We start from the raw sequence: 23,308 nt of genomic DNA, 5'->3' as shown, positions 1-23,308 counted from the left end.
GGATCAGGCAGGTGACCATATCCCTCTGTTAAAGTACGAAACACAAGGATGCAGCTGTGCTGGAATAAAACAGATGGTCCTGTAGGACTAGTGATGGTGGCTGTGCATCATATGGGAGGAAAAACAACAACCCGGAGTGATTTGTTACAAGACCTTCATTCGCCCGTTAAAACAATCGTCCCCAGTGGCGGACCCCTGCGATCACACATCTTATTCCCTATCCTGTGGACATCAGGCCACGCCCCCTCAATGCATGTCTATGGGAGGGGGCGTTCGTCCAGATATCTTTTTGCAGGGGTTCCAGATATCCTTTTGGGGATAGGGGATAAGATGTCTAGCAGCGGAGTACCCTATTCAAGGTGTTCTAATTGGCCACCTTCCCGTTTCGGCGGCAGTGATCGTGACATGACGCCACGCCCCCTTCATGACATCACGCCGTGCCAACTCAATGCATGTCTATGGGAGGGCGTGTGGCAGATGTTACGTCCCCTCCCATAGACATGTATTGAGGGGGCGTGACATGACGCCACGACCACTGCCGCCGTAACCCAGCGTTCATCCAGAACACCGGGTGCTGCGTGGAGATAGCGGGGGTCCCAAAATCTTCTTGCAAAACTTTTGGTTCCGGCTCAATCATATTGTGCGGATATACAACCAAGGATTGGTCCAGTGAAGCATCGATTATTCTCCTCGCTTCCCATAGAACTGGAATTGCAGGGATTTAAAGGGGTATTTTGGCCAAAGACATCTTATCCCCCTATCAAAGGGCCTGGAGTTGTGATATTAGGCCACGCCCCCTCATGATGTCATGCCAAAATATCCCCTCCATTCATGTCTATGCCCATCATGCCGCCCTCCCATAGACATGAATGAAGGGGGTGTGACGTGATGTCCTTTGGATAGGGCAGTGGTCCCCAAACTGTGGCCCTCCAGATGTTGCAAAACTACAACTCCCAGCATGCCTGGACAGCCAACGGCTGTCCAGGCATGCTGGGAATTGTAGTTTTGCAACATCTGGAGGGCCACAGTTTGGGGACCACTGGGATAAGGGGATAAGGTGTCTTTGGCCGAAATACCCTTTTAACCGGATGTGACCATTGGGACTCAGGACGGGGTGCGCAGCTGTTGTGGTGTCATGTCCCATGCACGACCCTAAAAAGTGAGCATACACGTGCTCTTCTAATGACCCTGTCAGTGGTGTAGGGGTATAACGGCACATGTATGATGTATCATGTACTGATATAATCACTAGAGATGAGCGAGCTTACAGTAAATTCGATTCGTCACGAACTTCTCGGCTCGGCAGTTGATGGCTTTTCCTGCATAAATTAGTTCAGCTTTCCAGTGCTCCGGTGGGCTGGAAAAGGTGGATACAGTCCTAGGAGACTCTTTCCTAGGAATGTATCCACCTTTTCCAGCCCACCAGAGCACCGGAAAGCTGAACTAATTTATGCAGGAAAATCAACAACTGCCGAGCCGAGAAGTTTGTGACGAATCGAATTTACTGTAAGTTCGCTCATCTCTAATAATCACTTCTTTTGGTCTTTATTGTTTTTTTATACTTATTTTTTTCCCCCTTTTGTCTTACAGAGTGATATGTTAGATGTCAATCAGATAATGAAAGATTTGGCGTCTATTGTGTACGAGCAAGGTCACGATATAGGTAAGTATGCGCCCGGTAACTGCTTATTACGGTATCTGTCTTATCTATTATTACTGGGAGATGTTTTGTATAAGATTATTTATTGTGTTTTTTTTGTTTGTTTGTTTTTTTTTTCAATTTTTCATTTTCTCTACATATGATTTTGGCTTTTCTTGTACGGATTTTAAATTTTAAAATATCTTCTACTCCAATCACATCCAAAGCTGCATTCAAAATGTATAGTAAACTGTATTTTTTCTCCTTTATTTTTATTTTTTTATTATTTTATAGTAGATATTATTAGATGATATTATTTTTACATTTTATTTAGATTTTCTACTCTTTGTCAGGCTCCGTTATTGGTGGTTACACCTCAGCTGAGGGGGACCTGAGTAATTTTCCTCTTTCTATGTGATTATGGGGGCGGCCATCTTGCCTTAGCTGCTTCTCTGGTTTGTGAACGGTATCTACAGATCAGCCCCATGAACAAGAGACCTCAGTCTGAAAATATCTCATTGGGTTCTATGGGAGAGGATTGTGGGCATGCTCTGTATGCTATCATTAGGTGGACATGCTTTGCAGGCATCGTGTGGAGAGGATGCTTTGTGTTCTATTATCAGCTCTGTGTACTACCATATGGTTGCCCTGCTGTGTACACTATAGGGGTGGCCGTGCGCTGTAATGCTGTTATATGATGTCATATGGTGGTCTGTATACTCTCATATGATGGGCATGCTCTCTATACTGATATATGGTGGGCGTGCTCTGTACGATGTCACATGATGGGCGTGCTCTGTATACTGACATGATGGGCGTGCTCTGTATACTGACATGATGGGCGTGCTCTGTATACTGACATGATGGGCGTGCTCTGTATACTGACATGATGGGCGTGCTCTGGATGTTGTCATATGGTGGGCATGCTCTTACACTGCCATATTGTGGGCGTGCTCTGTATGCTGTTACATGATGCCATATGGTGGGCGTGCTCTGTATTGTGTCATGGTGTGCGTGCTCTGTATGTTATATGGTGGGCGTGCTCTGTATGCTGTTACATGATGCCATATGGTGGGCGTGCTCTGTATGGTGTCATGGTGTGCGTGCTTTGTATGTTATATGGTGGGCATGCTTTGTATGTTATATGGTGGCCATGCTCTTACACTGTCATTTGGTGGGCGTGCGCTTACACTGTCATATGGTGGGCGTGCACTTACACTGTCATATGGTGGGCGTGCACTTACACTGTCATATGGTGGGCGTACGCTTACACTGTCATATGGTGGGCATGTTCCGTATGGTGTCATGGTGGGTGTGCTCCGTATGTTATATGGTGGGTGTGCTTTGTATGTTATATGGTGGCCATGCTCTTACACTGTCATTTGGTGGGCGTGCGCTTACACTGTCATATGGTGGGCGTGCACTTACACTGTCATATGGTGGGCGTGCACTTACACTGTCATATGGTGGGCGTGCACTTACACTGTCATATGGTGGGCGTGCACTTACACTGTCATATGGTGGGTGTACGCTTACACTGTCATATGGTGGGCATGTTCCGTATGGTGTCATGGTGGGTGTGCTCCGTATGTTATATGGTGGGCGTGCTCAGTATGGTGTCATATGGTGGGCATGCTCTGTATGTTATATGGTGGGCGTGCTCTGTATGGTGTCATATGGTGGGCGTGCTCTGTATGGTGTCATATGGTGGGCGTGCTCTGTATGGTGTCATGGTGGGCGTGCTCTGTATGGTGTCATGGTGGGCGTGCTCTGTATGGTGTCATGGTGGGCGTGCTCTGTATGGTGTCATGGTGGGCGTGCTCTGTATGGTGTCATGGTGGGCGTGCGCTGTATGTTATATGGTGGGCATGCTCTTTGTTATATGGGGGGTGTGCTTACACTGTCATATGGTGGGCGTGCTCTGTATTTCATATGGTGGGCGTGTGCTTACACTGTCATATAGTGGGTATGCGTTAACATGGTCATGGTGGGCGTGTGCTTACACTGTCACATAGCGGGCGTGCTCTTACACGGTGACATGGCGGGCGTGCTCTTACACGGTGACATGGCGGGCGTGCTCTTACGCGGTCACATGGCGGGGCGTGCTCTTACGCGGTCACATGGCGGGGCGTGCTCTTACACGGTGACATGGCGGGGCGTTCTCTTACACGGTGACATGGCGGGCGTGCTCTTACACGGTGACATGGCGGGCGGGCGTGCTCTTACACTGTCACATGGCGGGCGTGCTCTTACGCGGTCACATGGCGGGCGTGCTCTTACGCGGTCACATGGCGGGCGTGCTCTTACGCGGTCACATGGCGGGCGTGCTCTTACGCGGTCACATGGCGGGCGTGCTCTTACGCGGTCACATGGCGGGCGTGCTCTTACGCGGTGACATGGCGGGGCGTTCTCTTACGCGGTGACATGGCGGGCGTTCTCTTACACGGTGACACGGCGGGCGTTCTCTTACACGGTGACATGGCGGGCGGGCGTGCTCTTACACTGTCACATGGCGGGGCGTGCTCTTACGCGGTCACATGGCGGGGCGTGCTCTTACGCGGTCACATGGCGGGGCGTGCTCTTACGCGGTCACATGGCGGGGCGTGCTCTTACGCGGTCACATGGCGGGACGTGCTCTTACGCGGTCACATGGCGGGCGTGCTCTTACGCGGACACATGGCGGGCGTGCTCTTACGCGGTCACATGGCGCACATGCTCTTACGCGGTCACATGGCGGGCGTGCTCTTACGCGGTCACATGGCGTGCGTGCTCTGTGTTATATGGTGGGCGTGCGCTTACACTGTCACATGGCGGGCGTGCTCTTACACGGTGACATGGCGGGCGTGCTCTTACACGGTGACATGGCGGGCGTGCTCTTACACGGTGACATGGCGGGCGTGCTCTTACACTGTCACATGGCGGGGCGTGCTCTTACACTGTCACATGGCGGGGCGTGCTCTTACACTGTCACATGGCGGGGCGTGCTCTTACACTGTCACATGGCGGGCGTGCTCTTACACTGTCACATGGCGGGCGTGCTCTTACACTGTCACATGGCGGGGCGTGCTCTTACACTGTCACATGGCGGGGCGTGCTCTTACGCGGTGACATGGCGGGCGTGCTCTTACGCGGTGACATGGCGGGGCGTTCTCTTACGCAGTGACATGGCGGGCGTTCTCTTACACGGTGACATGGCGGGCGTGCTCTTACACGGTGACATGGCGGGCGGGCGTGCTCTTACACTGTCCCATGGCGGGCGTGCTCTTACGCGGTCACATGGCGGGCGTGCTCTTACACGGTGACATGGCGGGCGTGCTCCTACACGGTGACATGGCGGGCGTGCTCCTACACGGTCACATGGCGGGCAGGCGTGCTCTTACGCGGTCACAGGGCGGGCGTGCTCTTACGCGGTCACATGGCGGGCGTGCTCTTACGCGGTCACATGGCGGGCGTGCGTCACATGGCGGGCGTGCTCTTACGCGGTCACATGGCGGGTGTGCTCTTACGCGGTCACATGGCGGGCGTGCTCTTACGCGGTCACATGGCGGGCGTGCTCTTACGCGGTCACATGGCCGGCGTGCTCTTACGCGGTCACATAGCGGGCGTGCTCTTACGCGGTCACATGGCGGGGCGTGCTCTTACGCGGTCACATGGCGGGGCGTGCTCTTACGCGGTCACATGGCGGGGCGTGCTCTTACGCGGTCACATGGCGGGGCGTGCTCTTACGCGGTCACATGGCGGGGCGTGCTCTTACGCGGTCACATGGCGGGACGTGCTCTTACGCGGTCACATGGCGGGCGTGCTCTTACGCGGTCACATGGCGCGCGTGCTCTTACGCGGTCACATGGCGGGCGTGCTCTTACGCGGTCACATGGCGGGCGGGCACATGGCGGGCGTGCTCTGTGTTATATGGTGGGCGTGCGCTTACACTGTCACATGGCGGGCGTGCTCTTACACGGTGACATGGCGGGCGTGCTCTTACACGGTGACATGGCGGGCGTGCTCTTACACGGTGACATGGCGGGCGTGCTCTTACACTGTCACATGGCGGGGCGTGCTCTTACACTGTCACATGGTGGGGCGTGCTCTTACACTGTCACATGGCGGGGCGTGCTCTTACACTGTCACATGGCGGGGCGTGCTCTTACACTGTCACATGGCGGGCGTGCTCTTACACTGTCCCATGGAGGGGCGTGCTCTTACACTGTCCCATGGAGGGGCGTGCTCTGGGCGTGCTCTTACACTGTCACATGGCGGGCGTGCTCTTACACTGTCACATGGCGGGCGTGCTCTTACACTGTCACATGGCGGGCGTGCTCTTACACTGTCACATGGCGGGCGTGCTCTTACACTGTCACATGGCGGGCGTGCTCTTACACTGTCACATGGCGGGCGTGCTCTTACACTGTCACATGGCGGGCGTGCTCTTACACTGTCACATGGCGGGCGTGCTCTTACACTGTCACATGGCGGGGCGTGCTCTTACACTGTCACATGGCGGGCGTGCTCTTACACTGTCACATGGCGGGCGTGCTCTTACACTGTCACATGGCGGGCGTGCTCTTACACTGTCACATGGCGGGCGTGCTCTTACACTGTCACATGGCGGGCGTGCTCTTACACTGTCACATGGCGGGCGTGCTCTTACACTGTCACATGGCGGGCGTGCTCTTACACTGTCACATGGCGGGGCGTGCTCTTACACTGTCACATGGCGGGGCGTGCTCTTACACTGTCACATGGCGGGCGTGCTCTTACACTGTCACATGGCGGGCGTGCTCTTACACTGTCTCATGACGGGGCGTGCTCTTACACTCTCGCATGACGGGGCGTGCTCTTACACTGTCACATGGTGGGCGTGCTCTTACACTGTCACATGGTGGGCGTGCTCTTACACTGTCACATGGTGGGCGTGCTCTTACACTGTCACATGGTGGGCGTGCTCTTACACTGTCACATGGTGGGCGTGCTCTTACACTGTCACATGGTGGGCGTGCTCTTACACTGTCACATGGTGGGCGTGCTCTTACACTGTCACATGGCGGGCGTGCTCTTACACTGTCACATGGCGGGCGTGCTCTTACACTGTCACATGGCGGGCGTGCTCTTACACTGTCACATGGCGGGCGTGCTCTTACACTGTCACATGGCGGGCGTGCTCCTATGCTGTCAGTCCCTGTCACCTATTCTGACTGCTGGATCCTTATCCTGCAGTTTCTCTGTTTATATCTAATTTATAATCTTACCTATTTTATGTATATATTTATATATATATTTTCTTTTATGCAGCTTTGGGTGTGACTGGAGTATAAGACAAAAAAAAAATTATAATATTTTTTCATGATTTCTAAACTTTGTGTAGGTTTAACCCATTAAATGATGACAATACTTTTTTTTTAGCTGAGGGGAGGCAGGATCCCCCATAGACAGGTCCCGGGTTGGGGACATCACTCGGTCTCCTTCATGCCGGTTCTGGCAGCGTTGAGAATGGATATGACGGTGATATATATGGGGAGGGGGGTGAGAATTTGAGGAGGCGCTCCTTTATCCCTGTATTAATCACATTAGTCGGCAGCCGCAGGCTGACAGTGTCTGTTCTTGTCCTATAATGGAGGAGATAAGCATACATCTAATGCTCTGTCCTGAATTTACAGATAGCATTGAAGCCAATATTGAGTCTGCTTCATCTCATGTAGAATCTGCCAATCGCCAGTTGGCCAAAGCAAGTCAGCACCAAGTAAGTAAGATTAGAGCGGTCGGGGGGCCGCCGTATCAGCCGCGAGCAGGCGCGCACGTATAATACATGACTAGCGGCTTCTTATTCTTCCTCGCTCCTTTGCTGTCGCTGCTGATAAGTGCAAAACAGGAAAAAAAAAAAATTTTGTTACGTGAAATATGTGAAATATTCCCCCCCCACCCCCCGAGCGGCTCATCCGTGACAGTGAACCAGGAATCCCAAACAAACTCATTAGAATGGTGTTTCCTGACCAGGGTGCCTCCAGCTGTTGCAAAACGAAAACTCCCGGCATGCCCGGTCAGCATTTTCATAGATTTTGTATCTTGGGCAATTATCCTATGTGTATTTTACTTGGTGCTTTGTTTCCAGAGTCCACTGATGATGATGCCACCACAGGTGAAACATGTAGGGACAAGAAACATGTAGGGAAACAGGTGAAACATGTAGGGATGTGTTTAGTACAGAAGATCTGCAAATTGGAGGCCTCCAGATGCTGCAAAACTACAACTCCAAGCATGCCCGGACAGCCTTCGGCTGTCCGGGCATGCTGGGAGTTGCAGTTTTGCAACAGCTGGAGGCACCCTGGTTAGGAAACACTGCCTCAATGGGATACTCCGCCCCTAGACATCTTATAGATAAGATGTCTCATCGCAGGGGTCCCCCACAATCTCTCCTGCAGCACCCACCTGTCATCCACCACGCCCCCTCACATAGACTTGCATTGAAGGGGGCGGGGCTTGACATAACGAGGGGCTATGACATCACAGGACTCCGGCCCCTGCATCGCCAGTCATCAGGTACGGAGCAAACTTCGCACCGTGCACCAGATGGGGGGGGTGACAGCAGCAGGACCCCCGCAATCAGACATCCTATCCCCTATCCTTTGGATTGGGGATAAGATGTCTAGGGGCGGAGTACCCCTTTTAGTAATAATAGGCAGGAGGGATGGGAACAAATAGGGGAGCTGTAGTTTTGCAGCAGCTGGAGGCACCCTGCTTGGGAAACACTACCTTAAAGGGTTACTCCGCTACCCAGCATCCGTACGTCATGGCCTGCCCCCTCAATGAAAGTCCCATAGACTTGCATTGAGGGGGCGGGACGTGACGTCACATGACGGGGCGTGACATCACGAGGGGGCGGGCGTGAACATGGAAGCCCGCACACAGCGCTCGTAACTCAATGTTCCGGAAGCTGGGGAGCAGAGTAACCCTTTAAAGGGGTGCTCTGCTGGAAACCTTTTTTTTTTTTTTTTCTTTTTTTTTTTTATTAACTAGTGCCAGAAAGTTAAACAGATTTGTTAAATTACTTCTATTAAAAAAAATCTTAATCCTTCCAATACTTATCAGCTGCTGTATGCTCCAGAGGAAGTTGTGTAGTTCTTTCCAGTCTGATCACAGTGCTCTCTGCTGACACCTCTGTCCATGTCAGGAACTCTCAGAGTAGGAGCAAATCCCCATACAAAACCTCTCCTTCTCTGGACAGTTCCTAAAATGGGCAGAGGTGTCAGCAGAGAGCACTGTGGTCAGACAGATAGGAAATTCAAAAAGATAAGAACTTCCTCTGGAAAATGCAGTAGCTGATAAGTACTGGAAGGATTAAGATTTTTATATAGAAGTAATTCAAAAATCTGTTTAACTTTCTGGCACCAGTTGATAAAAAAAAAAAAAAAAAAAAGTTTTCCACCGGAGTACCCCTTTTTAAGGGATGGGAACAAATAGAAGTTGTTGTGAAACTACAACTCCCAGCATGTCCTGAGAGCCACGGGTCGGGGATCATGAGTTAGGATGTTAGTATTCAGTAAGAGCATCGAATGCAAACATCTAATTACATAAATGTAGATTACGGAACATTTGACGCAATAGAAAAAACCTAGAAGCTTTCTTATAGAAACAGCGCCATGCCTGCCCTCAGGTTGGATGTGGTATTACAAGTCTATTCTCGTCAATGGAACTGAGCTGCAATATCACATCCAAACTGAGGACAGGTGAGGTGCAGTTTCTGGAAGGGAACAACTGTTCTTTTTAATCCTGGATAATCCCTTTTAGGACACAATTTCTCCCCTCATGTTTAAACTTGAAATCTGGTAATCTGGCATTATATTGTAGTCCTGTACTCAGTTTCATCATGCATCCTGGAATCTGCTAATCTGGCATTATATGGTAGATCTGTACCCACTTTCTAAGTGCATCCTGCAAATCCGGCATTATATTGTACTCCTGTACTCAGAGCATCCAGTAATCCGGCATTATATTGTACTCCTGTACTCAGAGCATCCAGTAATCCAGAAGTCTGGTAATCCGGCATTATATTGTACTCCTGTACTCAGAGCATCCAGTAATCCGGCATTATATTGTACTCCTGTACTCAGAGCATCCAGTAATCCAGAAGTCTGGTAATCCGGCATTATATTGTACTCCTGTACTCAGAGCATCCAGTAATCCAGAAGTCTGGTAATCCGGCATTATATTGTACTCCTGTACTCAGAGCATCCAGTAATCCAGAAGTCTGGTAATCCAGCATTATATTGTACTCCTTTACTCTGAGCATCCAGTAATCCAGAAGTCTGGTAATCCGGCATTATATTGTACTCCTGTACTCAGTGCATCCAGTAATCCAGAAATCTGGTAATCCGGCATTATATTGTACTCCTGTACTCAGAGCATCCAGTAATCCAGAAGTCTGGTAATCCAGCATTATATTGTACTCCTGTACTCTGAGCATCCAGTAATCCAGAAGTCTGGTAATCCGGCATTATATTGTACTCTTTTACTCTGAGCATCCAGTAATCCAGAAGTCTGGTAATCCGGCATTATATTGTACTCCTGTACTCAGTGCATCCAGTAATCCAGAAATCTGGTAATCCGGCATTATATTGTACTCCTGTACTCAGAGCATCCAGTAATCCAGAAGTCTGGTAATCCGGCATTATATTTTACCCTTTTACTCAGTTTCATTAAGGGAAAGAAAAAAAACCAGAAGATTGTTCAGCGCAGATGACTGCACCTAGAATCCCATTTTTATTTAGTAAATGTGGAGGACACTACAAACATGTAGGTACACAATAACGGTGATGTGTTTCAAGAGCTCTTGGCGCCTTTAGTCGTACCAGGTATAACTAAACTGGTACAACTACAATGCCAAGAGTGCTTGACATGCATCACTAACCCTCTGTATACTACCCTCCATGTTAAAGGTACTGTAGTATGGAGGGTAGTATACAGAGGGTTAGTGATGGTGTAGAAGGTACTGTACTATGGATGGAGAGTAGTATATATAAGGTTGGTGATGGTGTAGAAGGTACTGTACTATGGATGGAGGGTAGTATATATAGGGTTAGTGATGGTGTAGAAGGTACTGTACTATGGATGGAGGGTAGTATATATAAGGTTAGTGATGGTGTAGAAGGTACTGTACTATGGATGGAGGGTAGTATATATAAGGTTAGTGATGGTGTAGAAGGTACTGTACTAAGGATGGAGGGTAGTATATATATAAGGTTAGTGATGGTGTAGAAGGTACTGTACTATGGATGGAGGGTAGTATATATATAAGGTTAGTGATGGTGTAGAAGGTACTGTACTATGGATGGAGGGTAGTATATATAGGGTTAGGGATGGTGTAGAAGGTACTGTACTATGGATGGAGGGTAGTATATATAAGGTTAGTGATGGTGTAGAAGGTACTGTACTATGGATGGAGAGTAGTATATATAAGGTTAGTGATGGTGTAGAAGGTACTGTACTATGGATGGAGGGTAGTATATATAAGGTTAGTGATGGTGTAGAAGGTACTGTACTATGGATGGAAGGTAGTATATATAGGGTTAGTGATGGTGTAGAAGGTACTGTACTATGGATGGAGGGTAGTATATATATAAGGTTAGTGATGGTGTAGAAGGTACTGTACTATGGATGGAGGGTAGTATATATATAAGGTTAGTGATGGTGTAGAAGGTACTGTACTATGGATGGAGGGTAGTATATATAAGGTTAGTGATGGTGTAGAAGGTACTGTACTATGGATGGAGGGTAGTATATATAAGGTTAGTGATTGTGTAGAAGGTACTGTACTATGGATGGAGGGTAGTATATACAAGGTTAGTGATGGTGTAGAAGGTACTGTACTATGGATGGAGGGTAGTATATATAGGGTTAGTGATGGTGTAGAAGGTACTGTACTATGGATGGAAGGTAGGATATATAAGGTTAGTGATGGTGTAGAAGGTACTGTACTATAGGTGGAGAGTAGTATATATAAGGTTAGTGATGGTGTAGAAGGTACTGTACTATGGATGGAGGGTAGTATATTTAGGGTTAGTGATGGTGTAGAAGGTACTGTACTGTGGATGGAGGGTAGTATATATAAGGTTAGTGATGGTGTAGAAGGTACTGTACTATGGATGGAGGGTAGTATATATAAGGTTAGTGATGGTGTAGAAGGTACTGTACTATGGATGGAGGGTAGTGTATATAAGGTTAGTGATTGTGTAGAAGGTACTGTACTATGGATGGAGGGTAGTATATAGGGTTAGTGATGGTGTAGAAGGTACTGTACTATGGATGGAGGGTAGTATATATAGGGTTAGTGATGGTGTAGAAGGTACTGTACTATGGATGGAGGGTAGTATATATAGGGTTAGTGATGGTGTAGAAGGTACTGTACTATGGATGGAGGGTAGTATATATAGGGTTAGTGATGGTGTAGAAGGTACTGTACTATAGGTGGAGAGTAGTATATATAGGGTTAGTGATGGTGTAGAAGGTACTGTACTATAGGTGGAGAGTAGTATATATAGGGTTAGTGATGGTGTAGAAGGTACTGTACTATAGGTGGAGAGTAGTATATATAAGGTTAGTGATGGTGTAGAAGGTACTGTACTATGGATGGAGAGTAGTATATATAAGGTTAGTGATGGTGTAGAAGGTACTGTACTATGGATGGAGGGTAGTATATATAAGCTTAGTGATGGTGTAGAAGGTACTGTACTATGGATGGAGGGTAGTATATATAAGGTTAGTGATGGTGTAGAAGGTACTGTACTATGGATGGAGGGTAGTATATATAAGGTTGGTGATGGTGTAGAAGGTACTGTACTATGGATGGAGGGTAGTATATATAAGGTTAGTGATGGTGTAGAAGGTACTGTACTATGGATGGAGGGTAGTATATATAGGGTTAGTGATGGTGTAGAAGGTACTGTACTATGGATGGAGAGTAGTGTATATATAAGGTTAGTGATGGTGTAGAAGGTACTGTACTATGGATGGAGAGTAGTATATATAAGGTTAGTGATGGTGTAGAAGGTACTGTACTATGGATGGAGGGTAGTATATATAGGGTTAGTGATTGTGTAGAAGGTACTGTACTATGGATGGAGGGTAGTATATATAAGGTTAGTGATGGTGTAGAAGGTACTGTACTATGGATGGAGGGTAGTATATATAAGGTTAGTGATGGTGTAGAAGGTACTGTACTATGGATGGAGGGTAGTATATATAAGGTTAGTGATGGTGTAGAAGGTACTGTACTATGGATGGAGGGTAGTATATATAAGGTTAGTGATGGTGTAGAAGGTACTGTACTATGGATGGAGAGTAGTATATATAAGGTTAGTGATGGTGTAGAAGGTACTGTACTATGGATGGAGGGTAGTATATATATAAGGTTAGTGATTGTGTAGAAGGTACTGTACTATGGATGGAGGGTAGTGTATATATAGGGTTAGTGATGGTGTAGAAGGTACTGTACTATGGATGGAAGGTAGTATATATAGGGTTAGTGATTGTGTAGAAGGTACTGTACTATGGATGGAGGGTAGTATATATAAGGTTAGTGATGGTGTAGAAGGTACTGTACTATGGATGGAGGGTAGTATATATATAAGGTTAGTGATGGTGTAGAAGGTACTGTACTATGGATGGAGGGTAGTGTATATATAGGGTTAGTGATGGTGTAGAAGGTACTGTACTATAGGTGGAGAGTAGTATATATAAGGTTAGTGATGGTGTAGAAGGTACTGTACTATGGATGGAGGGTAGTATATATAGGGTTAGTGATGGTGTAGAAGGTACTGTACTATGGATGGAGAGTAGTATATATAGGGTTAGTGATTGTGTAGAAGGTACTGTTCTATGGATGGAGGGTAGTATATATAAGGTTAGTGATGGTGTAGAAGGTACTGTACTATGGATGGAGGGTAGTATATATAAGGTTAGTGATGGTGTAGAAGGTACTGTACTATGGATGGAGGGTAGTGTATATATAGGGTTAGTGATGGTGTAGAAGGTACTGTACTATGGATGGAGGGTAGTATATATAAGGTTAGTGATTGTGTAGAAGGTACTGTACTATGGATGGAGGGTAGTATATATAAGGTTAGTGATGGTGTAGAAGGTACTGTACTATGGATGGAGGGTAGTATATATATATAAGGTTAGTGATGGTGTAGAAGGTACTGTACTATGGATGGAGGGTAGTGTATATATAAGGTTAGTGATTGTGTAGAAGGTACTGTACTATGGATGGAGGGTAGTATATATAAGGTTAGTGATGGTGTAGAAGGTACTGTACTATGGATGGAGGGTAGTGTATATATAAGGTTAGTGATTGTGTAGAAGGTACTGTACTATGGATGGAGGGTAGTGTATATATAAGGTTAGTGATGGTGTAGAAGGTACTGTACTATGGATGGAGGGTAGTGTATATATAAGGTTAGTGATTGTGTAGAAGGTACTGTACTATGGATGGAGGGTAGTATATAGGGTTAGTGATGGTGTAGAAGGTACTGTACTATGGATGGAGGGTAGTATATATAAGGTTAGGGATGGTGTAGAAGGTACTGTACTATGGATGGAGGGTAGTATATATAAGGTTAGTGATTGTGTAGAAGGTACTGTACTATGGATGGAGGGTAGTATATATAAGGTTAGTGATTGTGTAGAAGGTACTGTACTATGGATGGAGGGTAGTATATATAAGGTTAGTGATGGTGTAGAAGGTACTGTACTATGGATGGAGGGTAGTATATATAAGGTTAGTGATTGTGTAGAAGGTACTGTACTATGGATGGAGGGTAGTATATATATAAGGTTAGTGATGGTGTAGAAGGTACTGTACTATGGATGGAGGGTAGTATATATAGGGTTATTGATGGTGTAGAAGGTACTGTACTATGGATGGAGAGTAGTATATATAAGGTTAGTGATGGTGTAGAAGGTACTGTACTATGGATGGAGGGTAGTATATATAAGGTTAGTGATGGTGTAGAAGGTACTGTACTATGGATGGAGGGTAGTATATATAAGGTTAGTGATGGTGTAGAAGGTACTGTACTATGGATGGAGAGTAGTATATATATAAGGTTAGTGATGGTGTAGAAGGTACTGTACTATGGATGGAGAGTAGTATATATATAAGGTTAGTGATGGTGTAGAAGGTACTGTACTATGGATGGAGGGTAGTATATATAAGGTTAGTGATGGTGTAGAAGGTACTGTACTATGGATGGAGGGTAGTATATATAAGGTTAGTGATGGTGTAGAAGGTACTGTACTATGGATGGAGGGTAGTATATATATAAGGTTAGTGATGGTGTAGAAGGTACTGTACTATGGGGGAAAGTAGTATATATAGGGTTAGTGATGGTGTAGAAGGTACTGTACTATGGATGGAGGGTAGTATATATAAGGTTAGTGATGGTGTAGAAGGTACTGTACTATGGATGGAGGGTAGTATATATAGGGTTATTGATGGTGTAGAAGGTACTGTACTATGGATGGAGGGTAGTATATATAAGGTTAGTGATGGTGTAGAAGGTACTGTACTATGGATGGAGGGTAGTATATATAAGGTTAGTGATGGTGTAGAAGGTACTGTACTATGGATGGAGGGTAGTATATATAAGGTTAGTGTTGGTGTAGAAGGTACTGTACTATGGATGGAGTGTAGTATATATAAGGTTAGTGATGGTGTAGAAGGTACTTTACTATGGATGGAGGGTAGTATATATAAGGTTAGTGATGGTGTAGAAGGTACTGTACTATTGGGGAAAGTAGTATATATAGGGTTAGTGATGGTGTAGAAGGTACTGTACTATGGATGGAGGGTAGTATATATAAGGTTAGTGATTGTGTAGAAGGTACTGTACTATGGATGGAGGGTAGTATATATATAAGGTTAGTGATGGTGTAGAAGGTACGGTACTATGGATGGAGGGTAGTATATATAGGGTTATTGATGGTGTAGAAGGTACTGTACTATGGATGGAGGGTAGTGTATATATAAGGTTAGTGATTGTGTAGAAGGTACTGTACTATGGATGGAGAGTAGTATATATAAGGTTAGTGATGGTGTAGAAGGTACTGTACTATGGATGGAGGGTAGTATATATATATAAGGTTAGTGATGGTGTAGAAGGTACTGTACTATGGATGGAGGGTAGTGTATATATAAGGTTAGTGATTGTGTAGAAGGTACTGTACTATGGATGGAGGGTAGTATATATAAGGTTAGTGATGGTGTAGAAGGTACTGTACTATGGATGGAGGGTAGTGTATATATAAGGTTAGTGATTGTGTAGAAGGTACTGTACTATGGATGGAGGGTAGTGTATATATAAGGTTAGTGATGGTGTAGAAGGTACTGTACTATGGATGGAGGGTAGTGTATATATAAGGTTAGTGATTGTGTAGAAGGTACTGTACTATGGATGGAGGGTAGTATATAGGGTTAGTGATGGTGTAGAAGGTACTGTACTATGGATGGAGGGTAGTATATATAAGGTTAGGGATGGTGTAGAAGGTACTGTACTATGGATGGAGGGTAGTATATATAAGGTTAGTGATTGTGTAGAAGGTACTGTACTATGGATGGAGGGTAGTATATATAAGGTTAGTGATTGTGTAGAAGGTACTGTACTATGGATGGAGGGTAGTATATATAAGGTTAGTGATGGTGTAGAAGGTACTGTACTATGGATGGAGGGTAGTATATATAAGGTTAGTGATTGTGTAGAAGGTACTGTACTATGGATGGAGGGTAGTATATATATAAGGTTAGTGATGGTGTAGAAGGTACTGTACTATGGATGGAGGGTAGTATATATAGGGTTAGTGATGGTGTAGAAGGTACTGTACTATGGATGGAGGGTAGTATATATAGGGTTATTGATGGTGTAGAAGGTACTGTACTATGGATGGAGAGTAGTATATATAAGGTTAGTGATGGTGTAGAAGGTACTGTACTATGGATGGAGGGTAGTATATATAAGGTTAGTGATGGTGTAGAAGGTACTGTACTATGGATGGAGGGTAGTATATATAAGGTTAGTGATGGTGTAGAAGGTACTGTACTATGGATGGAGAGTAGTATATATATAAGGTTAGTGATGGTGTAGAAGGTACTGTACTATGGATGGAGAGTAGTATATATATAAGGTTAGTGATGGTGTAGAAGGTACTGTACTATGGATGGAGGGTAGTATATATAAGGTTAGTGATGGTGTAGAAGGTACTGTACTATGGATGGAGGGTAGTATATATAAGGTTAGTGATGGTGTAGAAGGTACTGTACTATGGGGGAAAGTAGTATATATAGGGTTAGTGATGGTGTAGAAGGTACTGTACTATGGATGGAGGGTAGTATATATAAGGTTAGTGATGGTGTAGAAGGTACTGTACTATGGATGGAGGGTAGTATATATAGGGTTATTGATGGTGTAGAAGGTACTGTACTATGGATGGAGGGTAGTATATATAAGGTTAGTGATGGTGTAGAAGGTACTGTACTATGGATGGAGGGTAGTATATATAAGGTTAGTGTTGGTGTAGAAGGTACTGTACTATGGATGGAGTGTAGTATATATAAGGTTAGTGATGGTGTAGAAGGTACTTTACTATGGATGGAGGGTAGTATATATAAGGTTAGTGATGGTGTAGAAGGTACTGTACTATTGGGGAAAGTAGTATATATAGGGTTAGTGATGGTGTAGAAGGTACTGTACTATGGATGGAGGGTAGTATATATAAGGTTAGTGATGGTGTAGAAGGTACTGTACTATGGATGGAGGGTAGTGTATATATAGGGTTAGTGATGGTGTAGAAGGTACTGTACTATGGATGGAGGGTAGTATATATAGGGTTAGTGATGGTGTAGATGGTACTGTACTATGGATGGAGGGTAGTATATATAAGGTTAGTGATGGTGTAGAAGGTACTGTACTATGGATGGAGGGTAGTATATATAAGGTTAGTGATGGTGTAGAAGGTACTGTACTATGGATGGAGGGTAGTATATATAAGGTTAGTGATGGTGTAGAAGGTACTGTACTATGGATGGAGGGTAGTATATATAAGGTTAGTGATTGTGTAGAAGGTACTGTACTATGGATGGAGGGTAGTATATATATAAGGTTAGTGATGGTGTAGAAGGTACGGTACTATGGATGGAGGGTAGTATATATAGGGTTATTGATGGTGTAGAAGGTACTGTACTATGGATGGAGGGTAGTATATATAGGGTTAGTGATGGTGTAGAAGGTACTGTACTATGGATGGAGGGTAGTATATATAAGGTTAGTGATGGTGTAGAAGGTACTGTACTATGGATGGAGGGTAGTATATATAAGGTTAGTGATGGTGTAGAAGGTACTGTACTATGGATGGAGGGTAGTATATATAAGGTTAGTGATGGTGTAGAAGGTACTGTACTATGGATGGAGGGTAGTATATATAAGGTTAGTGATTGTGTAGAAGGTACTGTACTATGGATGGAGGGTAGTATATATATAAGGTTAGTGATGGTGTAGAAGGTACGGTACTATGGATGGAGGGTAGTATATATAGGGTTATTGATGGTGTAGAAGGTACTGTACTATGGATGGAGGGTAGTGTATATATAAGGTTAGTGATTGTGTAGAAGGTACTGTACTATGGATGGAGAGTAGTATATATAAGGTTAGTGATGGTGTAGAAGGTACTGTACTATGGATGGAGGGTAGTATATATAAGGTTAGTGATGGTGTAGAAGGTACTGTACTATGGATGGAGGGTAGTATATATAAGGTTAGTGATGGTGTAGAAGGTACTGTACTATGGATGGAGGGTAGTGTATATATAGGGTTAGTGATGGTGTAGAAAGTACTGTACTATGGATGGAGGGTAGTATATATAAGGTTAGTGATGGTGTAGAAGGTACTGTACTATGGATGGAGGGTAGTATATATAAGGTTAGTGATGGTGTAGAAGGTACTGTACTATGGATGGAGAGTAGTATATATAAGGTTAGTGATGGTGTAGAAGGTACTGTACTATGGATGGAGGGTCGTATATATAAGGTTAGTGATGGTGTAGAAGGTACTGTACTATGGATGGAGGGTAGTATATATAAGGTTAGTGATGGTGTAGAAGGTACTGTACTATGGATGGAGGGTAGTATATATAAGGTTAGTGATGGTGTAGAAGGTACTGTACTATGGATGGAGGGTAGTATATATAAGGTTAGTGATTGTGTAGAAGGTACTGTACTATGGATGGAGGGTAGTATATATAAGGTTAGTGATGGTGTAGAAGGTACTGTACTATGGATGGAGGATAGTATATATAGGGTTAGGGATGGTGTAGAAGGTACTGTACTATGGATGGAGGGTAGTATATATAAGGTTAGTGATTGTGTAGAAGGTACTGTACTATGTATGGCGGGTAGTATATATAAGGTTAGTGATGGTGTAGAAGGTACTGTACTATGGATGGAGGGTAGTATATATAAGGTTAGTGATGGTGTAGAAGGTACTGTACTATGGATGGAGGGTAGTATATATAAGGTTAGTGATGGTGTAGAAGGTACTGTACTATGGATGGAGGGTAGTATATATAAGGTTAGTGATGGTGTAGAAGGTACTGTACTATGGATGGAGGGTAGTATATATAAGGTTAGTGATGGTGTAGAAGGTACTGTACTATGTATGGAGGGTAGTGTATATAGGGTTAGTGATGGTGTAGAAGGTACTGTACTATGGATGGAGGGTAGTATATATAAGGTTAGTGATGGTGTAGAAGGTACTGTTATATAGATGGACTATGGTGTATGAGCTACTGTATTATGGATGGGGGGGTAATATACTTACACCAATAATTATTTGGGACATACTATCACTGTTTTGCCGCAGTTTAAGCCGCACCCTTTATACTAAGGCCGCACCCCTCAAAAAAAAAAAAAAAAAAGTGGCAAGAATGGTGCAAATAAATTACAAATCATGTGTAATCTCTCTGAGCGCCGCTCTATGGTAACTTCATCAGGTTGTGAGATATAGTCACACACGGTGGAATCTTACACCACAGACTGATTTTTGGTGACAGATCTGTTTGCCTGGAGGACACCTGCACAGTTACCAAGGACTTGGCCGCATTCACATCAGTTTTTGGGCCACACAGTTCATACCATTCTATTCCTGAAACAGATTTAGAATCTATTTTGCACCCATTGGGGTTTTTTGCTTTAGCCGCGCCACAGTTGCTTAACCCCTTAACGATCACAGACGTAAATGTACGTCCTGGTTCGGCGGGACTTCGCGCACCAGGGCGTACATTTACATGCTGTGTATGACCATAAGAGCATCGGAAAGGTGCTCGCGTCATACACGGCAGGTTCCGGCTGCTAGCAGCAGCTGGGGACCCGCCGGTAATGGCCGACATCCGCGATCGCACGGATGTCCGCCATTAACCCCTCAGATGCCGTGATCAATACAGATCGCGGCAGTGTGGTACTTTGAATGGATGATCTGATCGCCCGCAGGACATAAAAAGTGTAAAAAAAAAAAAAAAAGTGAAAAATCCCCTTCCCCAATAAAAATAAAAATTGTCAGTTTTTCCCATTTTACCCTCAGAAAGCGTAAACATTTTTTTTTTTTTTTATAACCTACTTGGTATCGCGGCATGTGTAAATGTCCGAACTTTAAGCACCCCTTTAAAATGTGGTGCACACTATTAGCGCCACATATTCAGATATTTAGCACCCTGTTAGACAATTTTTTAAAGGGGTGTGGTTAGGCTTTTTGGGCTATTAGCACCCTATTTCCAAAGGTTTAGCACCACTTTCTGGTGCACAAAGTGTTGCAGCTAATACCAAGTATACTCGGTGTTAAATTATTTGCTTTTTGTGCTTTCTGCCTCAAATTTTCAAAAGACTAAACACTTCTTAAAATGAGGCGCAGTTAACGCTCTTTGCGGTGAAAAATAAAGACCCCAAATAACACAAGTCTTTGAATATTCCCCCCATTGTCTTCTATTGACAAAAAGTATCCAACCCTTGCACCTGTTGTAGCATTTTCCACCAAATTTTTATTGTTTGGAAAATCGGAGTTGTCCACTATTTTTTTGTTTTTTTTTCACAAAAAATGTGTGAAAACGTGCCGCCATACATCTGACAGATACGATTTGCAGACACATCCGATTTGACTTTTTTAGGGTATGAACAAAACCTTCAAAGGATGGACAAATCGTGATATGAATGTGGCCTTAGACGTGCAAGTTGTGCTTTAGATTTGACTAAATATGCGTCGTATTTTACTAACATTTACACCACCTTTAACTCTCTCACAAAGTACCATGTGCACAGGAAGTAAAAAAAAAAATTCAAATTCTAAATGTAAAAAAAAGTATAAAAAAGTCTTAGAAATGGTGAAGAATTGATGCAGAAAGCATATTATAGAGTTGGAAAACTCAACCACTGTGGTACATTATGTGGACACAGAGAATGTCAGTCACGTATGGATCCCCGACCCCGTCCTCCGGACTGTGATTTCTCGGACCCCTGACCCCCATCCTCTGGACTGTGATTTCTCTGACCCCCATCCTCTGGACTATGATTTCTCGGACCCCTGCCCCCCCCCCTTCCCTCTCTCTGGACTGTGCTTTCTTTGACCTCTGACCCCCATCCTCTAAACTGTGATTTCTCAGACCTCTGACCCCCATCCTCTGGACTGTGATTTCTCGGACCTCTGACCCCCATCCTCTGGACTGATTTCTCAGACCCCTGTCTCCCCCCGGACTGTGTTTTCTCGGACCCCTGACCCACATCCTCTGGACTGTGATTTCTCAGAACCCTAAACCAAGCCCCCCCCCCCCCCCCCTCTCCCCCTCTCCGGACTGTGCTTTCTCGGACCCCTGACTCACATCCTCTGGACTGTGATTTCTCTCGGACCCCTGACTCACATCCTCTGAACCGTGATTTCTCGGACCCCTAACCCAGCCCCCCCCCCCCTCTCCGGACTGTGCTTTCTCGGACCCCTGACTCACATCCTCTGGACTGTGCTTTCTCGGACCCCTGACTCACATCCTCTGGACTGTGATTTCTCGGACCCCTAACCCAGCCCCCCCCCCCCCCCCCCCTCTCCGGACTGTGATTTCTCGGACCTCTGACCCCCATCCTCTGGACTGTGATTTCTCGGACCTCTGACCCCCATCCTCTGGACTGTGATTTCTCGGACCCCTGACCCCCTCCTCCGATCCTCTAGCCTTTGATCCATATTCCTCCTCTCTTACACGTCTCTCGGTATTAAGTGACTGCAGATGTTCCAGGCGATGGGTGAAGACATTAGATCGTCTGAATAGAAAGTAATTAAAATTCATTAACACACACACAAAAAAAACCTCCTTATCCTGGCAATTATCATATGTCGGAGTTAAGTGGCATAGCGGGGGAGATGAAAGGCGCCTACCTGGAAGTCTTCACTTTGTGAATTATACATGGGCTCTCCTCAGGAGACGCCGCCATCTGCTCCTTCCCATCGGCTTTGATTGGCTTCCTGTGGTAACGCCTGGAAAGGTCACTTGTTTGATGTCCTTTGTAAAGTCCTGATATTTGCATAGCCAGCAGTCTATAGAACTTGTGCGGTTCGTGTCTCATACACCTGAAGACGTGGCTGCGACTACTTTTTTAATCAGGTTTCATAAGTTTTTGCTTTTAACGCACGTCCATTTGGGTTACTTTACATATGAATACATTACTTTTGGCATAGTGCTCTATTTCCGTCCAAAGCTGCGTTCATCAGAATACTTTTAGTTCCTGCTCTGAATTCTCATCCTCCAGCGCCCTCTGTTGGTTCATTGTCTGCATAGAACAGTGACCACTTCCCTTTTGACCATGATAGAACAGTGGATACTGTTTCTTATTCTATGTCCCTATAGGGGTCGATACACCTTCTGGCCAAATTGTGATGACTGCCTTGTCAGGCATCACTGAGCAGGTTGGGATGTTTATCCCTTTTGTATAAGCCAACTGTTGTAGCTTGGAGTCTTCTACTGTTCTATAATATCCTCCCTGCTGCTGCTGCTTCTGAGGGTCTGTTATCGAGACATAGGAATGCAGGATTTCCTGTGTGTGTGCAGTGTATGGAGACATCATAGCATCCAGTCCACACCCTCAGGGGCAACTGAAAATGAGAGAGAGAGCCTGCACAGGGGAAAACTGGTGGAAAATGCCATATACAAGTTAAGCAATGTCCATCAATGCTTAAGGATCGATACATGATATATCGATGACGCCTTCACATTGAAAGGAATCTTCAGCAGTGGGTGGATTATTGTATCATTACTTTATAGTCTTTTCTAAATGGGGCTGCAGTGCCTGACAACAGCAAGAAACTTTATAATAATGTCCTTTGTGTGAGCATTTTATTCCTTCCGGAAAATAACTTTGTAGTAGATAATTGTATGGTCCAAATATGTCAACATGGGGAATTCGAACCCTACAGGTACAGAAATAAAAAAATAAAAAAATACATTCCCAGTATAGGGCAATCTAACCTGTGCCTAAGGAAGACCAGGATGGATCCCTGGAGTTTACCAGGAAAATGATGGTGTGTGATCAATGCAGTCTGCCTCTCTACATCATATATATATATATATATATATATATATATATATATATATATTATA

At 45.1% G+C, this 23,308-nt stretch overlaps 1 protein-coding gene across 5 annotated transcripts in view; it reads left to right on the top strand.

Annotated features, from left to right (window-relative positions):
- Positions 1-23,308, top strand: part of TSNARE1 (t-SNARE domain containing 1) — a 364,151-nt gene that overhangs the window by 188,296 nt on the left and 152,547 nt on the right. For 3 of the 5 annotated variants that reach the window (XM_056522867.1, XM_056522866.1, XM_056522865.1), the window contains exons 10-11: positions 1,591-1,663; positions 7,294-7,376. In XM_056522867.1, coding sequence (XP_056378842.1) covers positions 1,591-1,663; positions 7,294-7,376 — 156 coding nt within the window. The remainder of the gene's footprint in view (positions 1-1,590; positions 1,664-7,293; positions 7,377-23,308) is intronic. The other 2 variants (XM_056522868.1, XM_056522869.1) reach the window with 1 other exon arrangement.

This window comes from Hyla sarda, chromosome 5, assembly GCF_029499605.1.
Source record: "Hyla sarda isolate aHylSar1 chromosome 5, aHylSar1.hap1, whole genome shotgun sequence".
NCBI classification, from domain to species: Eukaryota; Metazoa; Chordata; class Amphibia; order Anura; family Hylidae; genus Hyla; species Hyla sarda.
This window is presented reverse-complemented; position numbering and strand designations above follow the sequence as displayed.